The sequence below is a fragment of the Pteropus medius genome, unplaced genomic scaffold (assembly GCF_902729225.1).
Source record: "Pteropus medius unplaced genomic scaffold, Ma_sr-lr_union100, whole genome shotgun sequence".
NCBI classification, from domain to species: Eukaryota; Metazoa; Chordata; class Mammalia; order Chiroptera; family Pteropodidae; genus Pteropus; species Pteropus medius.
Genome location: NW_024349796.1, coordinates 17,082,425 through 17,108,795, shown reverse-complemented (window position 1 = coordinate 17,108,795; position 26,371 = coordinate 17,082,425). Strand labels below are relative to the sequence as shown.

At 45.5% G+C, this 26,371-nt stretch overlaps 1 protein-coding gene across 1 annotated transcript in view; it reads left to right on the top strand.

Annotated features, from left to right (window-relative positions):
* The window catches only part of LOC120619317 (uncharacterized), a 44,309-nt gene extending 37,713 nt beyond the window's left edge, over nt 1-6,596 (top strand). The window contains exons 7-9 of the mRNA XM_039883642.1: nt 1,103-1,252; nt 1,519-1,642; nt 5,130-6,596. Of these exons, the coding sequence (XP_039739576.1) occupies nt 1,103-1,252; nt 1,519-1,642; nt 5,130-5,354 (499 nt within the window). The 3' untranslated portion in view covers nt 5,355-6,596. The remainder of the gene's footprint in view (nt 1-1,102; nt 1,253-1,518; nt 1,643-5,129) is intronic.
* Nucleotides 6,597-26,371: the final 19,775 nt, after the last annotated feature.

Below are 26,371 nucleotides of genomic sequence, written 5' to 3'. Positions count from 1 at the left end.
AGTTTCAATCTCCTGATACTCCGCGATTCAAACGTCTCCAGGAGGCCCTGACATAGTTACGAACATGAACCGTCCCTCCCTCGTTAGGCATTTCCCTGCCCGGTGGGTGTGCACAGCATGGCCGAGGGAGCCCGAGATGCCCCAGGCTCCAGCCAGAAGACCAGAGTTACGTTAAGCTCCACCCCCAGCCAGTCTGGGGAGACTGGGGGTGCAAGGGGCCTCGTGAAGGGGTTCAGGGCACTTCCTCGCAGGTTCAGCCACCAGGGCCGTCCACGCCTCCTGCGTCTTGCTTCCTGAGCAGCCCCTGGAACCGCAGGTGCCGATGGATGGAAGAAAATTATGGGGGAAAAACACATCGTTACACAAGAGATAGGAAAATACCGATTGTCTTTTCAAAGGGAAGTTATAGAAGTGCGTTTCTGAAAAAAGAATGTATTATGTCCAAGTTGAGACCAACAAACTTCTACAGTGTCTCTTACAGTATTTTTTTAAATACTAGGATTCTATAATTCAGTAATAAAAAGGAAAGAAACGCATTTGCTTGTCTTCGTTTAGCCTAATTGAAAGGGGGAAAGCCGCGCTGCTTAATCACATTCAGTATTCTCTTTTTTGGAAATTCAAGTGTTACCACAGACTAGAAGAAGGAATGATATAAAGATAGCATAGCATAATGTACATAGATGAGTTAGTCTCCTTAGAGAAATTAAACGGAAAAAAATAAAGCGAATATATTTAATACGTTTGGGAATAAAACCGAGATTTATTTAACAAGCGCGCTAATATTATTTAATATTTTAAAACCTGTTTACACATGAGAAATTCTTCTAAATGAAAACTAATCCCTATAATTAATTAGCATAGCGGAGGGAGCCAAAACTGCTTGTTGTTTTCATGGGTCTCTGGTTGTTACATGATGGGACTTCTTTCATGGGAGGGGGAACCCCAAACAATGTTTTCTGGGGCCAAAGTAGTAGCCCCAGAAAAGGTGGAATTTAGGACGTGAACAGCAGGCGGATAACACCCCGCGGGGCGGCGCGAGCCCGTCTTAGCTGCTTCCACTCGCCTCGCGTGAGTTCATCGAAACCCTTTTCGTTCCGTGCAGGGATCTTGGCCAAATTTCCGACCAGCCCATAACGGAAACCAGAGGCAGTTCGATCGCCACCCCGGGTGACCGTCCCGCGAAAGCCGAAGAAATAACGTTATGTCTGCAAAGGAGGGCGCAGCTGCGCCCGAAAACGCGGCCGCGATTAAGGTGCGTGTTCCGGTCGGTCCGGTCCAAACGCTGGTCCTGCCGTCGTGGTCACGCCGTCTCTTCTCCCCGTCCCCTTCCTCTTCCTCTCCTTTGTCTCCTCAACGGATGTCATCAAGGGCGTGCCCGTCACTCAGCGGGACCACCCGGGGGCGGGGGGCGCACAGCACGTCGGAGGCGCCTGGGGCAGGGGACGCCCGGGGCAGGGGACGCCCGGGGCAGGGGACGCGCCAGCGCCAGCGCCAGCTCCGGTCTTCGCTCCGCTTCAGATACAAAAGCAAACCCGAAGCCCTCGAGGGACCCAGGCCAACACCACGCCTGCGAAGACGGATCAGCACCCCGTGCAAAAACTTCTCACGTCGCGTCTGCAGAGGATCCACGAGAGACCCGCAGGTAAGCGCCGGCTTTCGGTGAGACACGCGGCGGTCCGGTTATGCGTGTCCTTGCTGTGCGTCTTCCGTGCCACTCCATGTCCCCGGCAGGGCTTTTGTTCTCGTCAGGAGTTTCCAGGGCTGCGTACTCCTCTCTGTGTGTAAAGCATATGTAAGTGGTCCCCCGAAGCGCCACAATTTTAAAAAAAGGCCAAGAAAACCCCAACGTTGTCAAGTGGTCAGACAGACTGGAACTGGAGGATTATAGGTAAGAAGGATGAAATGAAGGGTTGAAAGCTGTAATTTCTATTTCTGTGGTGGCAACCGAGTCAGCCGCCGGAGCCAGGCAGATGAGGGCTGTGGCTGCTCGTGCGGGGCGTCTGGGGAGAAGCCACCTAGGGCGTGACCGCAGCGCGGGCCAGCGCCGGAGAAGGGACAGAAGATGGTGGGGGCCCGGCCCCCCGGCCCCCTTCCCTTCCCCCACACCGTGTCCCCCACTTCCCATCTGGTCCCATCCCGACTCTGGCTACAGTCCCACGCTGGTTCTTCTGGAAAACAGAGTCTGTCTCGCTTGACCCGAGACGAGGTCATTTTTGGCCAGGCTGTGGCCGGAGGTTTTCAGCGGCAGGCCCTCCTCGGGGATGGATTGAGAGCGCACATGTGCACACGTGGGCATCAGCCCGTCCAGCCCGGAGGTCGAGTCGCTCGGAGAGAGACTGATCGCGGTAGGATCGCCAGCCAAACGGTAGGACGCGTGGCGATGTCCAGCGTGCACAGTCCTCGCCGTGACCTTGGGCGTGCCAGCTCCTGACGTGGCCTTCTCCTGACGCCGTGACCTTGGGCGTGCCAGCTCCTAACGTGGCCTTCTCCTGATGCGCCCGCGGAATCAGCAGAGCCACAGGGCTGATGGGAAGCAGGGGAATTTCGTGACATGATTTCTTATTGAAACGAAGAAGACGAAACCCAGGACGTAACCTGCCCTGAGTCCTTCTGCTTGTCCGCAATTGTCGTCGGTTTAATTTTAGTTCTGCATCTATTTTAGACAAAGGAAACATTTTCCCCGGAGGTGCTTAGGAATTTTAGAGAAGCGACGTCATCGCTAAAATACATATGCAGTAAAATGTGACTGTCCTTCGGCAGGCGATCCCGTTTACTGAAACGCCTCTTTTGAACCTCTCCTAAGGTCAGGGTTTCTTGGCAGAGGCGCTGTCGATGTTGTGGACCAGGTTTTGGCGTGGGACATTTCCTACACCTCATGGGGCTTTTCTCGGCATCTCTGGCCTCTGCCCACTGAACGCTGGCAACTGCCCTCCCCGCCACGTTCCCATCTCCGCATTCTGCTCCTGGTCGAGAACCCCCTGGTCGGACATTTTCCGTGTCTTCTCTTATCTAGATGCAAAGTGAGTTATGTTGGGTCTTTGCCTTAAATTCAATAGAAACATTGCACAGAGGCTGCTCCTGTACCAAGTAAAGAACAACTGTGTAATGCAGATGTTTCTGCGGGACACGGAAACCCTCAATGTACGTTCATCACTAGAAATATTAAATATTGTGTTAAGACACACATTTCAAGGGATATAGAATACGAGCGCAGACCTTGGGCCATATTTGAAAACTTACAGCGTAAACAAGGGACATTAAGGAAGAATATGTCTGCCTTTGATTTGACTGAACCGTTTTCTTGTGTAGTACAGTTGAATATATATTTTCAGAGGTAACTTTTGCAGCAGAAAACAAAATAAAACTCTGCGACACGATTTTTCATCGAACCGTTCATGGCGGAAGCGTGGCGCCGCGCTTTTCACGAACGTCGATGCGGGTGCTAAAACACAACTTTCCCGGGCTGGCACATGCAATATTGAGAATGAAAGAAAAAGTCTGCAGAGAACCTGGAAAATGCTCATTAAAATGGGCTGAAAACCATGTATCAAAAATATGGACTAATAACTATTATTTTAACTAACAACAAGGAGATGATTGAGACGATGTTAACTTGATATGTCTTTGGGGTGTGTGTGTGTGTGTGTGTGTGTGTGTGTGAATGTATTGAAAGGAAGGGGGTAAAAATAGCCACATGAAAGTCTAGGAGGCAAGTCACCAAAAGAGAAAGCAAGTCAGCAAAGAGAAATCTCCAGGAATCGAGGAATCTTAAGATTTAGAGCATAGAAAAAATATACAATATTGATCCATCATTCTCCTAATAACTGTGAAAATTGGTAAACCAGGAAGTCTTAGCTTGACTTGTCTTTGACGGCAAAAGCTACGTGAATGATTCCGATGTATTAAATGAGGAAGTTTCCTTTCTCAGTACACATTTTGTAAATGTCTGACGAGTGCATCTGAGGCTCCCCCGTGAGCACCTGGGAACAGTGAGCTGATGGGCCCCTTTTTCTAATGCCCACTACGAGGTAAAAGTTCATTTCCTTACTCAAGCAAATGCTGAGTTATCAACGTTGTTCGTGATTTTTCATAATCATCATTTTTCCACCTGTCAGAAAAGAGTTAATCATTCTCTCTCCCTCATGTGCGTCCCTCCGCCCCAAAGTATACGGTAGCTCTTATCCAGGTATATTTTAGAGCTTACATGTACTGCGAAGCCCTACTAATTCAATCCTTGCGTGTAAACTTTCACAAGGTCCTATTAAATTTAAGATGTCACTAAGCTGCAGGACATGTACTGTATCAAATAAACTATTCATGCTTCAAAAGAGGTATTTTCACAGGTAGGCAGGGTTGTCACCTGCGGCCACAGAGGCTGCGCCTTGCACAACTCCAGCTGGCACCACTGATAGGGATGGTGTGAATGGCATTCTCTGGAGCTGTGTAACCAGATGTCCTTAGTCAGAAACATTAAGCCAGCGCTAAGACAGTCGGGATGTTAGGACAGCCTGACTCCGGGATTCTGCAGGACCAGGGAGACGTGGCTTAAGAATTTGCAAGTGTGATTTTCACTCCGTACTTGTCTGCCGTCATCTCGATGCGAGGCAGTAAATAGAAATATACGATCACTCATGTGACAAGCTCGGTGTTTCAGTGGGATGGGGTTCTGACGTGAGGGAGGTGAGAGGCTCCTCAGCTTCACGACTGGCGGCAGGAATCCAGAAGTGACCCCTGCACAGAGGTGGATCCTCCCTCTGCCTTCTCTGCAGGTGAAGCACCCACTGTTCTCTTCACTTACAAAACAAACGTTCTGCACGCAGCGTGATGAGTGATTGAGAACCCGAGAAAAGCGAGACCCTGTTCGCTTGAATTTCCTCAGTAACCTGTGGATCAACATGTACTGGTTTTGCCAGTGAAATGTGCCCGAATCAGGTAGTCTTCAAATTTCCCACATAGAAATATGGCTCCTTGATTCTAGCATTGGAAGAAAAGCTTAGAGAGTCTGTTTGTTTGTTTGTTTGTTTGTGTTTTGATAACTTGAAGACTTTTGATAACACAGCAGGGATGTTGAGAAAGAAGTTATTCCTGGTTGAATACCGGAAAGTCGTCACCCACCTCTCTCTACTCAGGCACCAATGAGCAAAGACAGCCTCACGCGGGGCGTCGGTCGATGCCCCGTGTCCGACGTTGCGTTTCGTCTCCACGCCCGTCTCCAACACCTGGAGTTAAACCCCGTCGTCCGCGTCCTGCCCTCCCGGGAACGTGAGCTGACGACGCCTCTCAGCGTGTACAGACACTCTGCAAACCCCACAGACAGCTCTGGGGGCGGTTCTCTCTCCGCGTCACAGGCGTGAGTCATTCTGGCCCTCCCTTCGCCACGGAAGCGAGTGTCCCCACGTCCCACTTCGGCACGAGGACCTCCAGCCCAGGACGTGCGCATGCAAAGCGCTGCCGTTAATGCCGCGGCCTCGCTTTCCGGCAGGGGGGTCATCTCCCCAAAGCAAAATCGCACCCTTCCTTCCTGCCGTTACCTCACTGTCCCTGCAGCCTCGACATCTGGAAACTCGCTGCGACAGTAGCAGCTGTGACCCCTGTCCTCTCGCAGGAAGCTAACCCCGCGGTCCAGAGGCCCCTCATTGTTTTGATGTTTTCGGGCAGCTCACGAAGCCGGGGCACTGGAGACCGCACTCTGTCGTGTCACAAGAGCAGAACCTGTCACAACCCGAACCGCTCACAAGTGCTGGATGTCGCCTTTCTCTTAACGCCGTCTAATGCGCGCTGGGATCAGCATCCAAACTTACCCCGTTACACAGAGATGCTTCGTTCCAGCGCTAAGCAGACGCTTCGTTCACGGCTCTCGCCGTGGCGTTCGACGGTCCCTCCCTGTCGTCATTTTCTCAAGTAATCGACACGGAAGAAGGCTGACCCAAACAATGATCCTCTCTAAATATCTGGAAGAGAATCGATTAATTTAAGTTGGAAATTGATTCTCAGGGTATCGTGAGAATCATTACACTCTGTATTGGTTCACCTAGTGACTTGCCAATTTGCTAAAAGTCAAGAGGTCGCTCAAAGAAATACAGAATTATTAAGTATTGAGCAAACCTAAGTGTATTTTGGGTTCACTAAATGTCTGACACACTTTTGTGTTTTGGAGCCAAAAAAAAATGTATGTTATTTATTCAGAAAGCTTTTATCTTTAAAAAGAATCAAAGGGAGTAACCACTGAGTTAATTTATCCTTGAAATGGCTCCAAATTATTATCTTCATTGTAAGAGCATCGATGCTTTTTATTCGTAAAATTAAGAATGAAATGGATTTCAGCAACACCCTACAATTACCTTATTAATCGAAATTATTGCCAGTGACCTCCTCGACGCTAGACTGGTTTGCCGCAGAGCAGGTGACGATTGCTCTAATGCAGAATGTGACTCCGCAAAATGACAATGACATATATAATTTTTTACTTAGTTTACTAATTTTCTATTTTTTCTCTTCCCTATACTTCCTCCATAATATAGCAATAGTCCCTATTGTATATATATTTTTGCCTTAATCTACAATTTAACTTAGTACTTCTCTTAGCGTTTAAATCTCTCTCTCTCTCTCTCTCTTTCATAATTTAATAGTTGATTTAAAATAGTTACAAATACCTTCTCGTGAGTGTAACCTCTATATCCCCTCTGGTTAGAAATGTTTTTGCACCGTTTTTAATACATCTTCTATGGTGCTGCTTCTATGTTTGATTACACATTTTGTCAGTTTTTTTCACCTGTTCCTACGATAACCAGAAAATATACCTTCCCTTCGTATGTTAATACTCGAGTCTACACCGAGTGTTTAAATGACCATAAAAGCAATGTTTATTTGCATAGCGATCGGTTTGTCCTCCTTCGCTGCTCCACGAAATCTCGCTAAGGCTGGGCTGACACTTGTAGCCGTCAGCCATTATGGAGTCCAGGAAGATGTCGACATGAACTTTTGAAAAAACCATTTCAAAACCAGTTACCCAATGCTGACTGTCTCCCCCGGGTCCCTCTTCGTCACCCTTCACTCCCCTGCTTGCCTTTCGTGTAGCGCTCACTATAATTCACTTTCCATCACATGCATCGAGTCATAGCAAGTTCCGTGTCCGTCCGGGGTCGTCCGATCCTGGACATTTGTAGACAGAGGAGTTCGTTTCGGAATCAATGAGCAGACTCGTTCGTGGAGGGCGGCGTTTTTACGCATCGTTTATGTTTTACAGAGCTTTGGGCAAAATGGCAGTGATGTAGCCTTCGCCACCCAGGGACCCACCCACACAACGGGCTCGGGCCCCGTTCGGCAGGTGGGGACTTTCTTCATGTGACAGATGTGTCGAGCTCTGGGGAAGGCGCAGAGGATGCCCAGGACACGGTCTCAGGGAGGACACGCCCTGGTCTTCACGCGTCGTATGCCACAGGTGGGTAACAGGAAACACCAGGCAAAGACCTCCCCGCAGCGCCCACGCTGGGCCAGGCGGCCAGAGAAGGCCCCGTCCGTGCTGGGCCCTAGGAGAGCGGGACCGATGGAGGGCGCGGTGACAGGCTTTGGTTTCGGCGTCGTTCGCTGGCTCGTTGATGGGTGTTTTGCAGAAACGCCCAGTGGCTTTGCATTGTTTCATCTTCGGCATGATTTTCCCATTAAAAAAAAAGAAAAGAAAGAAAAAGTACTGATTAAGCTTTTAAAATTTTTGTTTTACATTTTAAATAACTTTTAACTTTCTAAAGATCTCACAGTCAAAAAGTGAACTTTTAGGATTCTGTGACGCTACGATATAATAAAATGTATCAGGCAGAAACAAGGAAAACGAACGTGATTTATGCATACGACATTTTGCCTTTAACTATGCAAATGACGTTAGCGTTTATTATCAAGATTTTCCCACCTGATAGCATAAATTCCACAGAATACAAATGTTACTTTTGGCCATCAAACATGCTTTCAGTCATCCCCCAAATTTCACCCAGAAGAGAAACTGGAAATGGTACTTAAGTATAATGAGAATAAAGAGATAGATACAAATGTTATTTAAATAGTAGATCCAGTCTTGGCAAAAACATTCCTAACTCAGTGTCTATTTCCTAAAAAGATTATTTCTTATTTTTAATATAAAAAAAGAATCGAAATATAAATGCGTAAGACCTAAAGTTCTCTGGGCTTCAGAAAGCGTCATCGGCATACTGTGGCCCCAAAACAATACGTTTTTGGCATAAATATACAGGTCTCACACCATGAGCCTTCGAGACTGTGTGCAAATCACAGCAGCTGATTCCTCTTGTCTGGTTTTCTGGAGAATGAGATGTAGTGAGTCCGTTAGGAAAATTGCTTACATCGTATCTTCCCCTTAAAAATGTAGTATAGAGATTTAAAATTGCAATTCCAAGGCAGAAATTGTTTACATCTCAGTTTTTCAATAATCGAGAGAGTTACTCAGGAGAGAATTCACCGTGATTTTGCACATGGTTGTGGCGTGTATTTTATTGCAGATGATCAGCCGCTAAATTCCTTACAGAGGTCAAATGTGTGTATGTGTGTGTGTGTGTTCTGCTGAGTCTCATAAACAAAATATGTCCCTGTTCTTTAAGAAGAAAAACGTATAAAAAAGAGAAGAAAACTGCAATGTTTTTAACGTCTGAGATACAAAAGCTACTAAACTGCCCATATCGAGACGTTGGAAGTGAGTCTTGTCCCTTTAAACCCAGATGTGTGTATTTTGGGCACATTTTTTGAGCACTACGATGGAAGAAAACTAAACTCTGCTGATAAAATTCATTTTACTTTTCATATGGTGTTAACAAAATGACTTAGATGGAAAATGCAATCTGTCTTAGCTTAAGACAGAAGCACAAAGACTTTCCCTTCTGGACAACAGACTTTGGCATTGCAAGATCAAAGGAACAAGTTTATCTGCATTGCGACTACAGACCAAAAAATTTTACAGTATTCCTGTCTCCGTGCTAGAGCTTATGTGTCTTTAATGGCATTTAAATTATAGCCCTTGTGTAACCATGCAGTCAAAACACCGCATCACCCGATGAGACACCACATTATAATCTGTCAGTATGTCTTATTGAAAAATTCTTCTATACCGTACTTGTCCTCACTTTTCTCTCCTGCTAGAAAAAATTGAGCAAATTGTCTCTTAAACCAGGTTTGTGAGTTGACCTAATCAAGCAGGACAAAAGGCATACTTCGGTTTATGTTATTTTAACTTAATTTGAACCACCTTATGGATGTTTACTTATAATATTCCTGCAGATATAAAAATGAGATGTTACATTTCTTCAGGAGTAACGTGCTTTTCTCAAATGCAGATATAAGCAGGAATATATAACCGATATTTTATACTTTCACGTTCTCCAATATCCTGTGTATCGATCAAAAGTTATCACGGGTGTTTAAAAAAATTTTTTTAAAGCATATGTCAGATTAGTAACTGGCAGATAACTTTGTTTTTATGCTTCAAAAATATAGCATGGGACTCCATGCATTTTCAAGTAGATTTAGATAATTTGAAAATATAATGAGATTTTTAAATCATATTAAGATCCAGATGCAAGATGCTTGTTGAGAATAAGTGATTTTAACGTGCCCATGGGAGGCATTTATGTTTATTTTTTAATTAAAGTGACACTGCTTCAGAGAAGCTTTGGCTACGAGCCTTTATACTAGAATGTGTCTATCTGTTTAGGAAAAAGCCAAGTTTTACAAGTAAGTTGATTCTTAAATTTTCAAATAGTTTGCGTAAATTCTGTTTCTGATACTCCTGTGTGGAAGGCTGCACCGTCTCCAAACTGCGCATCCAGCAGAAGCGAAGGGCCCGGCAGACATACACACAGTGGGCTGGAGGAGGACACGGTCTGTCCCTGAAGATGCTGGGCGTCCTTCAAGTACTTTCCTTGAAGGAGGATGTTTTAATATATCACTTTTTTAATAGAATCGGGATTGGATGTCTCCATGCTTGGTTGACATTTGAGAGGAAGCTGTGATCGTCAGGGTTTGATACAGTGAAATGGGGCCATATTTTGCAATATCTTGATTTGAAATGTGTATTTTTCTTGTATTGGATGCAAAAATATATATATAATATATAATATATATTTAACATATAATATATATTTAACATATATATATATAGCTATTCTTAGGGGCTAAAGAGTAGAGTAGAATGAAGAATTCTCCACGCGCGGAAAACTGGCGACTTTATGTCCTCGTCCTCTTCCACCCCACGCCCCAGGGTCTATTCTAGAATTACGCCTGGGCACCCGCGATTTGATAACTACGGGAGGTTATGCGCCACGTACCGCGCACGTGAGTCTGCCGTCCAGTTAAGAACCGGCCGCGGAGCTGACGCCCTTGCCCTCCCCGCGCCCGCCGGAAGGTGGCCGTCCTCGAGGCCGCCCGCGCAGGTGCGCGCACAGGTGCGCGAGGCGCGCGCTCTGCAGCTCTAAGCGCGGCCTCGCGTCCAGCCGGCCGGGTAGGGAGATTGCGCCCGGCACAGGCCGCCGCCGCTGCCACGAGCCGCTCCGGGGTTGCCTTTTTACGTGTGTGACAGTTCGAGCTTTATACAAATGATAACGTTTCCATATAGTCTTGCTAGAACTAGCTTTTTTTTTTCCATTCAAGATTGTGTTTCTAAGCAGCATCATCTACGTTGTTGCATATAGTTGCAGGTTTATTTTCTTCAGTGCTGTATAGTATTCCATTATGAAAATAGCCTCATTTAATTGTTCTGGGTTCTTCTTTGACGTGTGGGTCTTCTTTACAGTTCCTCACGCTGTCGCTGTAAATGTCCTTGTATGTGTCATTTGCTACACACGGACAAGAAACGCTCTGCGATATGTACTAGAATCAGGATTCTGAGTCTTAAGGTTTGTGCATGGACCAAGGGCATATATGTGAAAAGTAAAACTTAAGAGCTCTAATGAGTGTGTATAAGGAACATTGGTCTATATAAAGCTTGGTTTAAAAGACCCCAAAATGCTTTAATATTTGTAGCATTCGTACAATACTTCTTGTGCCTAAGAATCAACTCCATTTATAAGTGGCTACTTGGGTGGTCCTAGGAAAGGCCTGCCTTGCTCAGTGGGTCAGTCATTCCATACAAATCCATCAGCCAGAAGAGGGAGCAAAGCCAGGAGCCCTCTTGGTCAAGCCCAACATGGATTAAGTGCATTTATTTTAAACTTGGGAAATGGGCATTAAAATGAGAGGATTCAGCCAAAGCAAAAATGGCGATGCTGTGGCCCTTCCCACAGCCCGTTCCAGCTACGTTTGGAGACAGTGAATGTACAGCCCAGAAACTGGAGCTGGGGATTACAGCCCCCGGGAGACAGAAAACATCCAGAAAATGATGACATAGGAAGACGTTTTAAAGTGTGAGATAGGTGTGACAGAAAACCTGAACCGTTTTTAGGTGGACAGTGCAGTGGCTTCAGGCACATTCGCATTGTCCTGCTGCTCAGAAACGGATTCCTCCTAAATTTTCTTGGCGCATTTTACAAGCTATGACTGGAGATGATGTGTTCATTTTTTATCAGCCTGTATTATAGATGTACTAAGGCGCATTATATACAACTCTGGGTGAGTGGGTGGGAAACACAATCTCCAGTTAAAAATGAAAGACATGCGTGGGTCGCCCAGTGTACGTCATCGAAAAAATGCAATACTGTGCAAAGAGGGGTGAATCAGTCTGAAAAGGAAGCTTCTCCAGTGCGCCCCACCGGCGGCTGCTGCGAAGCCAGATAAGAAATAGGGAGGTCGAGGTAGAGAAGGGAGGGGTTTGAAAAATAAGTGTGTATGGGGGGAGGTTGTCTACAACACCTTTTCTTGTTCCACTCTCTTTAATTCACTGAACCAACTCTAAAAGGATCTTTATGGTTTTTTTTTTTTTTTTATTAATTACCATTCTTGTGTCCGTTACCGCTTTTCGAAAGTTTGAACATTGGCCACGTCGCATTTAGAATGGTTCTTGTAAGTCTCGCTCCGTATGCAGCGTCGGGAGCTGAGGGGAGCCCGTCCCCGAGTTGTTTGCTGAACGCCACTTCCCTTGGCGACAAGGGCGCAGACCACACACCGCGGAATCTCAAGCGACCGCGTGCGGGTCGCGGCCAGGTGTCCGGGCCTCATTTCCCTCCCATCCTAGCGCAAGTCTCTTCCTTCTCCGCCGCGTCTCGAAAGCGTTCACGTCAGGGACAGCATCTGAGCACGAGAAACAGGTGACCGTTTCTGCAGCCACCTGCCGCCACGCCGCTGACCGCGGGCAGCACTGACCCCCGGGGACCCGAGGAAGACCACCCGCCGCAGGGCTCGAGCGTCGTGGGTATTTTCTGCTCATCTTTTTCGTGGACAAGAATCGTTCCGAGCTTCCCAGAGTATTTTCGGGGGCTCGGTAGCCAGTGCCGAGAGACTAATGCGGTGGAGAAGGGTGTCGGGGTCACCGAGCCCAAGGCTTGCGCTTGGCGGCGGGGGAATCGGAGGCCCGGAGCGCAGACGCTGCTCAGCGCTCAGCGCCCACGTTCGCCAGCCTCTCCCCTGGCGCTCGCATCCGCCTGCGACTCAGAGAATTCTGGAATCCCCCGGCAGGTGCGTTAACCTTTCTGCGTGTAAATTGGGCGTGAAAGCGGGTGATCGGATTAGTTCCTTCCTTCCCTTCTTCCCTGCGTCCGAGCGCCGTGGTCCCCACTTCCTGAGACGGCTGGGAGGGAGGTCGTGTGGCCGCGGACGACGGGGCTCGGGACGCAGACCGGGGCTCAGCTTTCCGTGGGTTCGAACCCTACGCCACCACTGGGTACTCGCCCGCCGAGCCTCAGCTTCCTCGTTTGTAAACCGAGAACGGCACGTAGGTCGCTCAGACGTGCTTAGCCAGAGTCTCTCTTTGAGGCTCTGTGGCTTTGTCAGTGAACCAGACGTGAAGTTTCTGCTGTAAGGAGGCCCCGTTCCACCGTGGACAGATGACCGCTGCTGAGCCGCGCCTGCCCTGCCCTTCCTCCAACCCACGGCGAGTCTTCTCTCTTCTTTCTGGAACGTTCCACTTTTGCGTCACTTAGGAATTCATCGTCGAGGTGGCAGTGGATTCCTGGTGACACCGCAGCTGCTCTTTCCACCGTGCCGGAGAGAACACTGCTTTCTCGAAAGACTCAAACTAGGAGTCTTTGAAACAGAAGGCCATGCTTATACTTCACAGTGTAGTCCAGTTCTTTGTGTAAAAGCAAATTTTACTCGTCAAGTTAAAAAAAAAAAAAATCCACATTTAGTTCCAAAAAGAGCTATAGGAATCGGCTGGAAAAATTCGTGTGGAGTTAGTAGAAGGCAGAGGCTTCTCGTCACTTCTCGTCACTTTTCTCGTCCCGAGGGCACGGCCCTGGGGCCGACCGTGCGCCACACATCAATCCTGCATGTCCCAGACTGCCTGGGTCATTCGCGCCTGGGTTTGGGCTGCCCGCATTGACGCTGCTTCTCGGTTGCAGGACCTGGGCCTCTGCAGGGCCTGCGTTCCTCGGGCCTGTGTGCACACCTCCCGCAGACAGCCAGGCTGCACACGATGGCCCTTTCCACTCCGGCTGCCCCCGGCTTCCCTGGGGCAGATTCTGTCTCCAGTGCAAGCGTCAGTCCTCCTTGGACGGGGCTGAGGTTCAGCCCTTCGTCCATCGCCCGCCGGGGCCTGGGCCTGTCACCTGAGAGACGTCGCTTGCAGTACGGACTGGCAGAGGCCTCTTCATTTCAAATATTGGGAAGTAAGTCGGCTGCTTTTGATAAAGAAGAGGAAAGCGGATGGTACTGTATCTGGGGGTTTAAAAAGTACCTAAAATTTTTATTTATTACACAGTAGAAAGCATTCGACTCCTGGTCTCGGGGAAAAATAACGAGGGAAAAATCTCGTGACGCTTCTCTGCTCTTCAGAGGACAGACGAATAGAGGTTCATGTGCTATGACATTTTGAGAGCAAACGTATTTGCCGGTGGCCTCAGGGGAGCTGGGACGCAGGGCTGGATAGAGAGACTGGCTGTCCACGTGGCTCCAAAGCGAGGACGCTGAGCCGAAGGAACTGCCAAGTTCAAGTCTCGAATGCTTTAAAAACAAATCAAAACAGAGAGAGAGAGAGAAAAAAACAATTGGAATAGGCGAGAAATGATTTTAATAAATAAATGTTGAGAAAACACTAGGTAAACTCATAAAATAACCCAAAAATCAAACAAGGGCCGGGGCACCAATAACAGTCTCAAACGTTGGAAAGAGGCGCTCGGCTCGACCGTGAACGTCACTGAGCCCCTGAGAGAGGAAGAAATGCTTATGTCCAATGGTCCCAGTTGCGAACCGACTTCTGGCTTTGTCTCCATATTTTCATGGGGACTTAAGTCAACTCACTTAAATTTTCTAAGTACCCATTTCCTCTTTCATGAGATAAAGTGATTCGGTTACACTGGATGAATAACAAATCTAAAGACTTCGAAATGTAAATACTAATCTATTCTGATAGGAAATGTAATCTTAGAATATTCTTTCTAATGAAAGAAATAGAATGAGCTTGACTAACTTGCCAGCATCGCTTTATGAAATCATTATTAATTTCAGAGTTACTTAACTAAGGATGTCTATGTGAGGATATATGTTTACGCTTTTCACTAAATGGAAAATAATCCAAATTTAGACTCGCTTTCGAGTCTAACTGATAATCGCTTTGAAAATAATCCAAATTTAGACTCGCTTTCAGCTAATAACCGATAATCAAAGAAGTAGCACATATCTGTTTACTGGAAGTATAACATATGTTCTGTTTGGTATCCACTCATCATTTTGACATTCTCCGAGGTGAAACCCTCGACTTCCATGACTTTAACCTCCATGAAGAAGACTGAGAGGAAGCCGCCCGCCCGTGCGCTTCTGCTGGGCCTGCTTCCTGTGTCCTCGGGCGAAATGAATTAAGACTGCGCGAGGCCCATTTAGAAATCCTGCCTTTTCCCTCCTCCCTACCTCCCTCCTTTTCTTTTTTCTGTTTCATTTTACTAAGAAAAAAAAAACAAAGCACGGGTGGCTTTAGCTGGAAACGTATTTTATGTATTTAATTTGAGATTCTGACGTGTACTCGCTCAGTTAGCAGGAGACGTGAGCCTTCGGATTTACCGTTCGCTTCTACGCCTCGGAACGAATGGGCCATTCCTGACGGGAGATCTGAACTTCAGATCCCTGAAGACTTTCCTCGGGTTTTCCCAAGGTTCTGTGACAACTACCTGCTCATACGCTCCTGAAAATTCCGAAGGAGACTGTAAATCTGTGAAGTTAGGGGATTAACAGCCTCCCGAATCCACCTGCTCCTGTAGGGGGATATTTGAAAACGATGCTAGCATGTGTATTTTTACAGACCGATCTCTGAAATCTTTAAAAATCCTAATGCCAAGGAAGGAGAGCTGAACGAGTAACCTGTGCGACGTGGACAGAAGCAAGGAAACGAGTCAGCTTAATGCAAATGATCAGTCTCTATTCACTCAAATACTTCACCAGAAAGACACGCTCCCTCACGCTTTGGATGATTATAAAGACTCAATCGTAGGCGGTTTCACCAAGCGCAGAACTCGGGATGCAATGTGTTCGTCTCCCACCCACACCAGCCCCTGGACACGCACGAACTGTCCTCAAGAAGAAATACCATGTTTTGGGAAAATATACTGTCTGCAAGTATGTAAATACACTGAATTTTAGGAGACATCTGTTTTGTATTTCTCAGCATGCCGTGGATGCTTTTATTCCATTATTTCTCCCAAAGTTTTCCAGATTCGTGATAATGGATGTACATCTAATTTTAAATTTTTACTGTCCATTCCTGTAAGATATCTTTAGCAAGCACGGGGGCTTACAAAAACTGTACTGTCAGTGTGAAATTGGTTTCGACTACAGTAAAAAGTTATATTTAAAGGCCGATGGAAAGCCGGGCCCCTCGTGTTGCCTCTGCCCCATGCCGCAGGCTGTTCCCGTGGTAGCGAGGCAGCCTTCCTTGTGGATGTCTTTTGTCCCAGTAGACATTTTTAACATTTTAATACTAATTTTTCTTAGTCCCAAAGAAACGTTAATATTTATCCGGAGTGCCCTCAAATGCCTCCCGCAGAGTGTGGGAAAATGATGATCACTGACAAGGTCATCGGAAGGTCCTTTGTGGAGTGATTCTCGCTTTAAGAGGGGCGGCCTTGTAAGGTGTAGGTTGTAGGCTGGGGCCACGCTGCAGGCGCGGTGTGTGTGTGCGGCAGTGCGGTGTGTGTGTGGCAGGCTTTGAACCGCGATAATCATGCATATGCGAATAAGGTCGCTTTTAAATCCGCATAAATTCGCAACGTTTTGTATCATCCAGATGATCTTAGGAAAGTAGGCAGAGTGAAGACTTGAGAATGTGAAAGGAACTTTTTAAAAAATGAATATTTAGGTCAAAACGACTACACTTAGTTAACTATGTTTGTTACCCTAAAACAACAAAAACAATTGAGGGGATTTTTGGACAAATTATTGCCCGGATTAATTTTTTTGCCAGAAAATAAAAGCTGCAAATAGACTGAAGCATGATGGGTTTGTGTAACTTGCCCCCCAGAATAACAGAATTTCTCTGTAAATCTCACTGTGTAGCATCGGCCTCCCCTCTGGTCAGGGTGAGGTGTGGGGAGAAACGATTTGGATCACTCTCGCGAGTCGGTATGTTTGAAACTGTTTGGAAGGTGTTCAGCCTTTTAGGTAACGATATAGTCTAACTTGATGTTTTCTGGTCAGACTTTGTTTTGGGCAATAAGCAGAAATGCAAAGTAACGTTAAGAAATGTCATGAGGGAGTTTTAGCTCAGCATTAATGCGACGCCAGGAGTGGAGGGAGCCACGGGGGTCGCTTTATGAACTATATAGATGTGTCACCAATGGACTGTGTCCTTGAAAGTAATTTAAATAAATAAATTAAAGAAAAAGAAATGCAACTTTAGGCACAATGCAATGAGCAGACGACCACGTTGTCGGTAGGATCTAAAGAGAAAGCTAAAATAAGCTAAAATAACGTGATGGCGGGATGGTCACCAGCTTTTTAGATGCTGGTGAAAACCGAATCTAATTAAAGCAAAAGAAGTGTTGGAAATAGAAGACTCTAGAGTGTGTCATCCCATGGTATTTTTAAAGATCTTTCTAGTGGTGTATTTTTTTGGGGGGAAGGGGGGGAATATCTTCTAACTAAAATGGTTTTAATTTTAAAAAATGCAACAAGGCTACAACACTTTTCTCTAAGAGCATCTGTAATTGATGGCATCTTAACTAATAGTAAGTAAGCGTTCGCGTTTATTTAAATTGGCCGTGGAACAAATTTTCCACCTGTGGAGATATTTAGCAACATCGATATTCACGTCGAATGGGCCGATTCGGGGTCGACGTGCCCCTGTGCACCTCGGCGTCGATTGCCTCAGAAGGTGGCACCATGACCCAGGGTGCCACCATCACGGCTTTGGGGGACTGGTCTTCAGATCCAGCCCCTCTTACTTTTGGACCTTGTTTTTTAAAGATACCGAGAGGTGACAGTTCTCCATTCCTTGAAGATGGTTCAGTTTTCAAGAAACTGAAACTCCTTAATGTCGCCAAGTTGGATGCATAAGGGGTTGATCAGAGTGATTCACAAGGACCAGGGTGTATATATAGACGATAGATAGATAGATAGATAGATAGATAGATAGATAGATAGATAGATAGATGATAGATAGATAGATAGATAGATAGATATAGATAGATGATAGATAGATAGATAGATAGATAGATAGATAGATAGATAGAGCGAGAGAGAGAGAGAGAGAGAGAGAGAGAGAGTCGGTTTCTCACCTGTGCTTAATGAAGTACCCCGAAGGCCATTCTGGTGAACAGAATCAAGTTAGCTGGCTGTCCGTCCCGACAACCTCTGGAAAGATCCTGGAAAGGTGATGAGCTGGGAAGACCATTTCCTCTCCGGCCTTACCCCAGTGAGGGAGCGGTACGTGGGTAAGATATTTAGATACCCGAGGTGGCCGGGGAAGGTGCGCGCACCACCGAAGATGCGTTTCGGTGAGGACAGAAGCAGAGAAATGAATTTCCGAGGAGGGCGTAGTCAGCCAGCACTTCCCAACTTGAAACAGTCAACGAATGTTGTTTCGAATGGACCCCAAGTTATTATATTTTCCGTAATATCCGCATGTCTTGATCAATGGAAGTGATGCAGAAATGGTTTCAAAGCTGAAAGTATTATACACGTATTGTCTCTCAAAAAGCATTTTAAGGGTTGGAAATGCCCTCGTGACTGTGTTTTTGAAATGTGACGTCTGTGCACCGCGCTAGAACAAAATATGTGGGCCGTCATCGCCCAGAGGGTGAAATTTCTGATTTAATGCGACCTTTAACTAAAGACCAAGGACGAGGTATTTGTCTGAAATTTGGCCCTCGCATTGTTTATGTGGGTGATCCTGGGGGCGTCCGAGGTCCCCGTAAGCGTGAACGTGTTTGCGCGTGTCCGTGTCACGGCCTTGAGGACGATTAGCCTCAGTGAGTTCGACTTCAGATTCCAGAACATCCAGGCACGTGGACCCCAGCACGCTGCGGTCACAGCGTTTTATACAAAGTCGGGCACCTGAAGGGAGGGGGGTGCGGACTGTGTCTGGTCAGCAGCTAGATGCACCCGTGCAGAGGCACTGGGCCCGCGACCTGCGTCCCGAATCCTGGAACCACGTGCGTCCCCGAGTCCACACAGGGCAAGGACACAGGTCGTGAGCATGAGGACCTTGCTGTCTAGCATGAGAAGCAGACAAAGAGACACACAGACAAAGGGCTCTCCTGAGGTTGCTGGCATATCTGCTTTTTATTTCTTAAAATGAATTGGCATATCTGTATCTATATTTGTTTGCCAAGGACATTTTACATAGACAAAGATACGGTAGGAAACTGGAATTCTATATCCTCCTGGTTCACGTGTCCTTAGTCACGACACTTCCCTGTTCTCTCCTCATTTTAAAGTTCAACAGGAAATATCTGATGGCCTTGAATTCTGAGGGTACATTATGAAGCATCGTTGATATTGTCTTCTTGTATAATTTTGAAAAAAAAAATTAGCTAATAATTTGTTAACAAAAAGGTGTTTAAAATAGAAGCTAATCAATTCTGTACATAGGGCGATCAAAAGGGGGCGGGGCGGGAAGTAACCACGGCTTCGTCACCGTCTGACAGTTTGTCCCAAATTGTTCAGGATTTCTCAGTCTCTGGGTCAACAGAGCATGTAATTTAATATTTTTAGAGAAAATACTCGTCTTCTTCCTATATGGCTATCCGATGTGTTTGTTTACTTGTACAATAATCCCCCCTTTGCCATAGAGTATTCGAGGTACTTCAGAGCATTTCTAAACCCTTATGCCTGAAATTCTTTGGTATCATAATTTTTTTTTTTCCAAAATGGAAGCATTTAGAGAACCTTTCCTAGAGGAAATTTAGCAGCATGAGCATTTGTGCAGTCCCCTCGTCACTGAAAAGCGTAGGCGTCGAGGTTGGAGTGTAGCAGCTGCCTCACGCTCACAGGCAGCAGCAAAAATGAGTTTTAAGGCAGGAAACTGGGAAGACTGGTGTATTGAACTGATGCGTCAGTGGGGAGATAGACAGGAGCAGCCAAACTGACTTCGAGCCAAGATTATCTGCTTAATACCTACACGATTAAAAATTATAAGCTACGGAGTCACTCCGTTATTAGTGGTAAATAACAAGCTGTTAAAAAGTTCTACGAACGTGTCAGTTTCCCTCTGCATTAATCTCCAATAACCATTTACGATTGACACAGGAGAGAGGCCGCTTGTCAACGAAGTCCAAAAGGAGTAGTAACTCTGAAAAATATGGTGCGATTGCATCACGCCTTTGCCAGGGTCTAGGTGCATTCCAGCTGGGCTAGTGGGGGCAGAGAGTGCCCTATCAAAAATATAAATAGTAAATTCATAAAGAAGCACTCAAAGAATCATAATTTTCCACTTTTACTTAGTAACACCAAAGATGGTTTGTCTCCTTTTCTGGTAGACTTTCTTTTATCACATGGTACTTTTTGAAAATTTAAGCCATTTGATTTTCTATAAATATGCAAATATAAAAGGATGGCAGCCCCAAAGCGAAGATTTAATAATTTAAATGAGAGAAAACTTTCTTACTGTAGGTCATTTTCTCATATCCCTCTCTCTTTTCTCTCTCTCTCTCTCCTCTCTTCTCTCCTCTCCCTCTTCTCTGTCTCCCCTTCGTCCCCCTCCCCATTTTAACATATAATCATTTCTGTATGACTTTCTTTAGCGGAGAATCGGTTATACGGAACATAGTGACTAGTTTAAAATTGTTAAAGTATCTAAATTATTGCTACACATTTAATCAGGAACACTCTTGTGTTAGTACAAACATGAAGTAATGTCTGAATGAAGCCTTTTGTCCTTTCTCTCCTCAATTAGGAATTCAGTGAATCAAGTTACCACATGGTTCTATTGTTCAAGGAACAAGCTGATCTATTAATATTTCTTAAAAGAAAAAAAGGACTGTGAATTGTTAACTAAATGCCGGGTGTTGGCCTGTTAGTTTTTTTTTTAAGAGGTAGAGTGAAAGAAATATTAATTATGCCTTATAGAATTATTCTCTTCGATTAAGGAAAATAAAAATAGAATAAAAACTTTAAAGAAATGACAGACTCTTAGGTCTAGAAGAGGCCATGAATCAGGGTTCAAATCAATGCACATGTCCTTTAGGTGGTTAATCGAACATATCATGTGGCGTACACGTGATGAATAACCGGCGCTAAGGTATTTTATTTTCATAAGTTTTATTGAGCAATTTGATATTTAACTGTAACAGACTCTTGACTTTTGGCTGGAATCCTTTCTCAGCCCACAAGTCACCCGTGGAGAGAGCAGAGTGACCTGCTGGCTGCATTAGTTAAGATTTTCGGATGGCTGAGTCTACCTAGGTTATTCATTTTTAAAGGACAAATCTTTATAGAGGTGACTTTGACGAAATAAACCAAAGCCGTGGCATGAGTATCAGAACTCAATATCAAAACTTTGTACGAACTTTCATTTTTTTCAAATATAGTATTTTACATATCATATTAAAGCCATATGAAATAAGCTTTTTAGTAGAAATGAAGATTTGTACTTTAAAATTGTCATATTGTGCTCAATCTCATCATTTGAATATTTGTATAGAATAGAAACTTAGAAACGTATCATAACTACTTTTATATCACAATTCCTTTTTAATTCCCACAGATTCTACTTTGTAATATATTTTTCTTTATTATTTTCAGCCCCCTTCCACCATCCTAATCTTTCAAACATTTTTTTTTTTAGTACAAAGTCAGTGTTTACTAAAAGCTCATGGGAAATAAAATTGTATTATATACATTGTTTCACACAGGTTGATGCAAAAAACACTTGGTATCCTGTTGATTGAAAGAACAGATGCTTATATAATTTATGAAGCCAGAAATACATTCACAATCTCTTCCAAAAATAGCAAGGTATGCAAATAACATCATTTGTGGGGAATGAAGTCAGAAAGCTTGGGAGATTCTAGGTCGTGGACTGAATTTTGAATGGAGCATAGAAAATTGAAAGATGTTATCGATATTCTAAAAATATGATTGTAACACTCAGCTTATAATGGAACATAATATAACCATAAAGTAATATTTGATTGTTGTACATGAAAAAAAAAAACCCCTAGCATGTGTTTTTTTGATTATGCATATCTGATCTCCTCCAGTGACAAATTTTAAACAATCTGTATAAGCAAGAGGTCTACCATCTTTTCAAAAACTGGTATGTTTTTCCTAGAAAAATATTTATTTTGTTATGCGCATGTTACTCTTAATTTTCCAAGATTAATTTGCATGATTAATAATAATAGCATAATAAGACAAGTTACATTACTGACATGGTGGTGTTTACCGGGGGTTCATTTAAAAATTACTTTGACTGTCAGTCAACATGTCTCTCCCTTCCAAACCGAGGGATTAATCAACCGTTCCTGCAAAGTCTTAGGTCGAGGAGACCGTATTTCTTTGCTAAAAATAAACTCTGCTGACCACGGTGTTGACACAGTTTACAGAAGCCGCCATGTTTGTACTGTTGACATAATGGTTCTTCGCTCTGAAAAAAAATCCCAGCTTCAACTGTGGTTTGAATGTTTCATTCTGTTTGGTTCACTCCACTTCACACTATCCTTGGGGCCTTTTCTATAAAAAGAGAGGTTTTGTTCTATAAAAAAAGACATTTTCTTGTAAACTGGTTCTTTAAATGATTGACTATTCATAGAGGAATAGTTTTGATAGCCCAATATAATTTAACTTCAAAATAAGCTCATGGGTTTTGGAAAAATGTAGTAATGTATATATATTTTGGTCCTTCTTCTTCTTCTTCTTCTTCTTCTTCTTCAGGAAGAAGTCTAAATTTCAGAGCAGAGAAACACTGAATTATTTTCCCAGTAGACAAACCTTGAAACATTAAGAATGAATTTTTGATGAATGTTTAAAACGATAATATTTAAACACTAGCCTAATTCTACGTAGAGCTAAGAACATACGTATTTGATTTAAAATAATTTATGACATGAGCTCAAGAACAAGAAACTGTTTTTGAAAGGTGATCAGGAAAGGTCATCCTGAGGCCCCGTGGTGCCCACTCTGCGTCTCTGTGTCAGGTTAGTAGTCACGGGCTCCCAAGCTGAGGAGCGTTCAAAGTTAAGTAACGTCTACGCAGACGTCAATCATCCATCCTCCTCAGAACCACCTGCCTTGCAAAGGCACCGCCACGGCGGGAGGAAGCTGCCCACTGGTCTGACTGGGGGTGCTGTGAACACTGCGTTAGGGGGAGGAAAGATATGTTTCGAGGCTATTTAGAAAAGAAATCTAAGATTTCTCTGTCTCTCTCTGTTTCTCTCTCTGTCTCCCTTCTTTAATTGTAAAAGTAGGAAGGCAGCTGTATTTGGAGGGAAGAGCTATTAGAATCTTAGGAGACCTACATTGAAACCTCTGTCCCTTAAAAAAAGTGTCATGCCATCCTTTGCAGAGTCTCTACTATAAAGGGTTATTTAGGGAAAAAATTGAACTCGTGTATGGGAGGATGATTTTATTATCCAGATTTTATCCGAGAAACTAAAGTTTGGATGGGCCACGTCACCCAGTGCATGACAGGCAGGTCCCCAAAGGTGCTTTCACTCTCTATCAGGGTTTTATACTGTATAGCTTGATAGGGCACAGCTTTTAAATCACTGCTGTTTGCTCGCACAGAAAATCTTCCTCCGTGTAGGCATCGTTTGTACGTCTGGTTCTCTGCTAAAAAGAGTGTTAATCCAGCTTGTGGTCATTGATGTAAGGATAAAATGGTGGTAATTCTAGGCCAAATAGTGATCATTATTCTAGGCAAAAATAGTGATAATTCTAGGCTCTTATCAAAAGTGACATTCATGTTGGAGCTATGGTGGTTCTTTTTTAACTTTCTCTGTGCGATTAAATTCTGGAAATATTTGAGGCAGTACATAGATTTCCAAAAACAATGCACAAATATGGACGTCTGTGGACACTTCCAAAAATTAGGAATATAAAGATGGCTACAACATAGATTTTCAAATCTTTTCAGAAGATACAACTTTCTTTTAAGATTATAAGAGCTCAATCTTTGTCAGTTGGACTGATTTGTCTGTGAAAAATATTTTTTAAATCACTCGCAATGTATTTTGGAACATATATACCATACAGGCTTTTGTGTATAAATCCAGTTAATATGTATACTAATTACTCAGCCATATGTAAAGATGAAATAGTGCCATTTGCAACAACATGGATGGATCTTGAGATTATCATGCTAAGAGAAATGTCAGACAGAAAACATTGAGAATCCTATGATCTCACTCGTATATGAACAAGACTAACAAACAAAAACTCATAGACACAGACGACAGTTTAGGGGTGACCGGAGAGAAAGCGGGGAGAGGGGAGATGGATAAAGGTCAAGGAGGTCAAATTTGACTTTGAGGGGTGAACACAGATGACGTACTATTGAATGGTACACCTGACACCTGCGTGATTTTATTAACCAGTGTCACCCCAATAACTTTAATTTAAAAAGTCAGTCATTCTTTTTCAGTTGCTAGTAGCTTCGCCACATAGTTCTAAGGTGGGGCTTTTCCTCTCCGGAGCAAATCCCTGAGGCACTTTACGAAGTGGGGAGAGTCCGCCTAACAGGTGTGGGGCCCCCGGGGCTCAGGAAGCTGCTGGGAGACAGAGCCGCCCGCGCCCCGGGGTGTGCGTCTCTCGGGAGTGGAAGTGTCGCAGCCGAGCCAGGCTTCGGGGACTGGTCCCCATCGCCCAATCTCACCGTGAAGGACCCCGTCCCTGTGCTCGGCCCGGCCCTCTCAGCCTCTGAGCTCTCTGATGCTTTCGTTCCTTCCGCTGAAGTGGCCGGAAGTCCCAAAGCGACAATCACAGTGACCCAGGACGAGCACCCGAGCTCGTCCCATCGTGCGGTGAGCGACGTCGCGAGATGTCGAGATGTCATCTCCGCAGAGCCCCGCGAGACATTCGCTAGAGTTCAGAACGGAGCCCGCGGGCTTGCTGAGCCTCGGTCCCTCGCGCGTGTCCCCGTCAGCGCCCGCGTGCTCAATTTAGGTCAAGGCGCCAGGCGGCGGAGCCCCGAGGCCACGGGAGACGCTCTACTTCCCACGCTCGCCCTCGGCCCGGGCCGGGCGGCGGGGCCGTCACTTAGATTAGTCGCGGGCCGTCAGGCAGGGTGCGGGGCCGATCCCAACGCCGACAGCGGCAGCGCCCCGAATCCCCGCGGCCTCCTGCGAGGCCCGCGGTGGGTTCCTCTGTCACTTCGCGTTAGGGGTTGCCGTGCTCGAAAGTGGTATTTCGTGTAGCCTGTGACCCGCTTGCTCACAGCGCAGAAATGGCTTTGGATTATTGATGACCTACGAACCGTCAGCAGAACCGACATGCTTAGTGTTCTCGTGAGCCGAGGAAGGAGAGAGAAAGGCCGTAAGAAATGTGGCCTCTGTGCACGTTGGTCTTGTTCTGCCCACGCGACCCCCCAAAATCGTGGGAAGGGGCCGGGAAGACACTTACCCGCGAATGGACTGTCGCTTGCGGGCTTTTTCATTCATGGGCAGCGAGGCAAGAATGGAGGTGGCTCCCGTCCGCCCGTCCGCGGGGAATTCTGGAGCCGGGAACGGTGTGTCCTCGGAAGAATCACGCCACGCGCTCCCGCGCAGAAAGCGGACGCTCGCGGCACTGTGGACTCTCGACGTTTTACGGATCAGCGTCTTACAGGCTGTGAGTCATGAAAGACAAGACCCAGAAGGCGTGGGGTTGGAATCCGCGGCCCAGCGATCGAGTGCGCGCACGGGCGAGCAGACGGCCGAGGAGAGCCGGCCAGCGGGACAGCTCTGCCGTCTGGGACGAAGGCTTAGTCCCTTTTTTGACACTAGGGTGCCTGGCGGCAAGAACACGGAGGCCACGCTTCAGCTGTGGGACCTTTAAACTGCTCAGACGCGACGCTTCGTCTTCGACAAACTGCAACTGCGTGAAACACGCATCCAGATTAGTCCAAGGAAAGGAAAACTGGTTGCTGTATGTAGCGCTCCTACTGCGCGTGCACGTCGACAAGACCCTTCATTTCTTATTGTTATGAGTGAATTATTTCCTATTTAAGAATTTTAAGTTCGTTGCATTCTGCCAATGACTTCTAGGAATGTATTTTGAAAAACAAGTAAGAATATGGTTACGTGTTGCCGTGAACGGTAACTGCCCTCGAGCTTCGCTTATTAGTAGGCAAATGAGTATTTCCTGCCGATTCGAAAGACACAGTTCGGTCCTTCGTCGTGGCATCCCTATTCTACAGGTGTTAGCAGATGCAGTGACAGATGAACGGGCATGATCGACAGCCGTGGGGTGTTGACCTGACACTCACACCACAAGGAGCAGGCAACAGGACAGGGGTGACGTGCCCTCCTTAGCCCTCGATGGGCAGACGGTTGAGTTCCCGGCCCCGTGAGCAGATTCTTCCCAGCAGTAACACAGAAATGCCTACTGACGAGGTGTTCTCCTAAAGAGTTTAATTCTGTAGGAAAAATTTGCTTGTTTCGAAAGAATGAAACACTACGAAATTGAGATTAATCACTGTTTTATATGCTGAATGTCACCATCCACACTCCCTCTAGATCATGAATACTTTTCTTCTGAAAATCAGTTTCAGTGTAAATGATTTGTCTCGAAAGTATTAAACAATTAGTAGCTTTAAAACATTCGGAGTGAAATATTAGGATGTATAAAATTTTAAGGTACATTTTATTTCTATGTCACA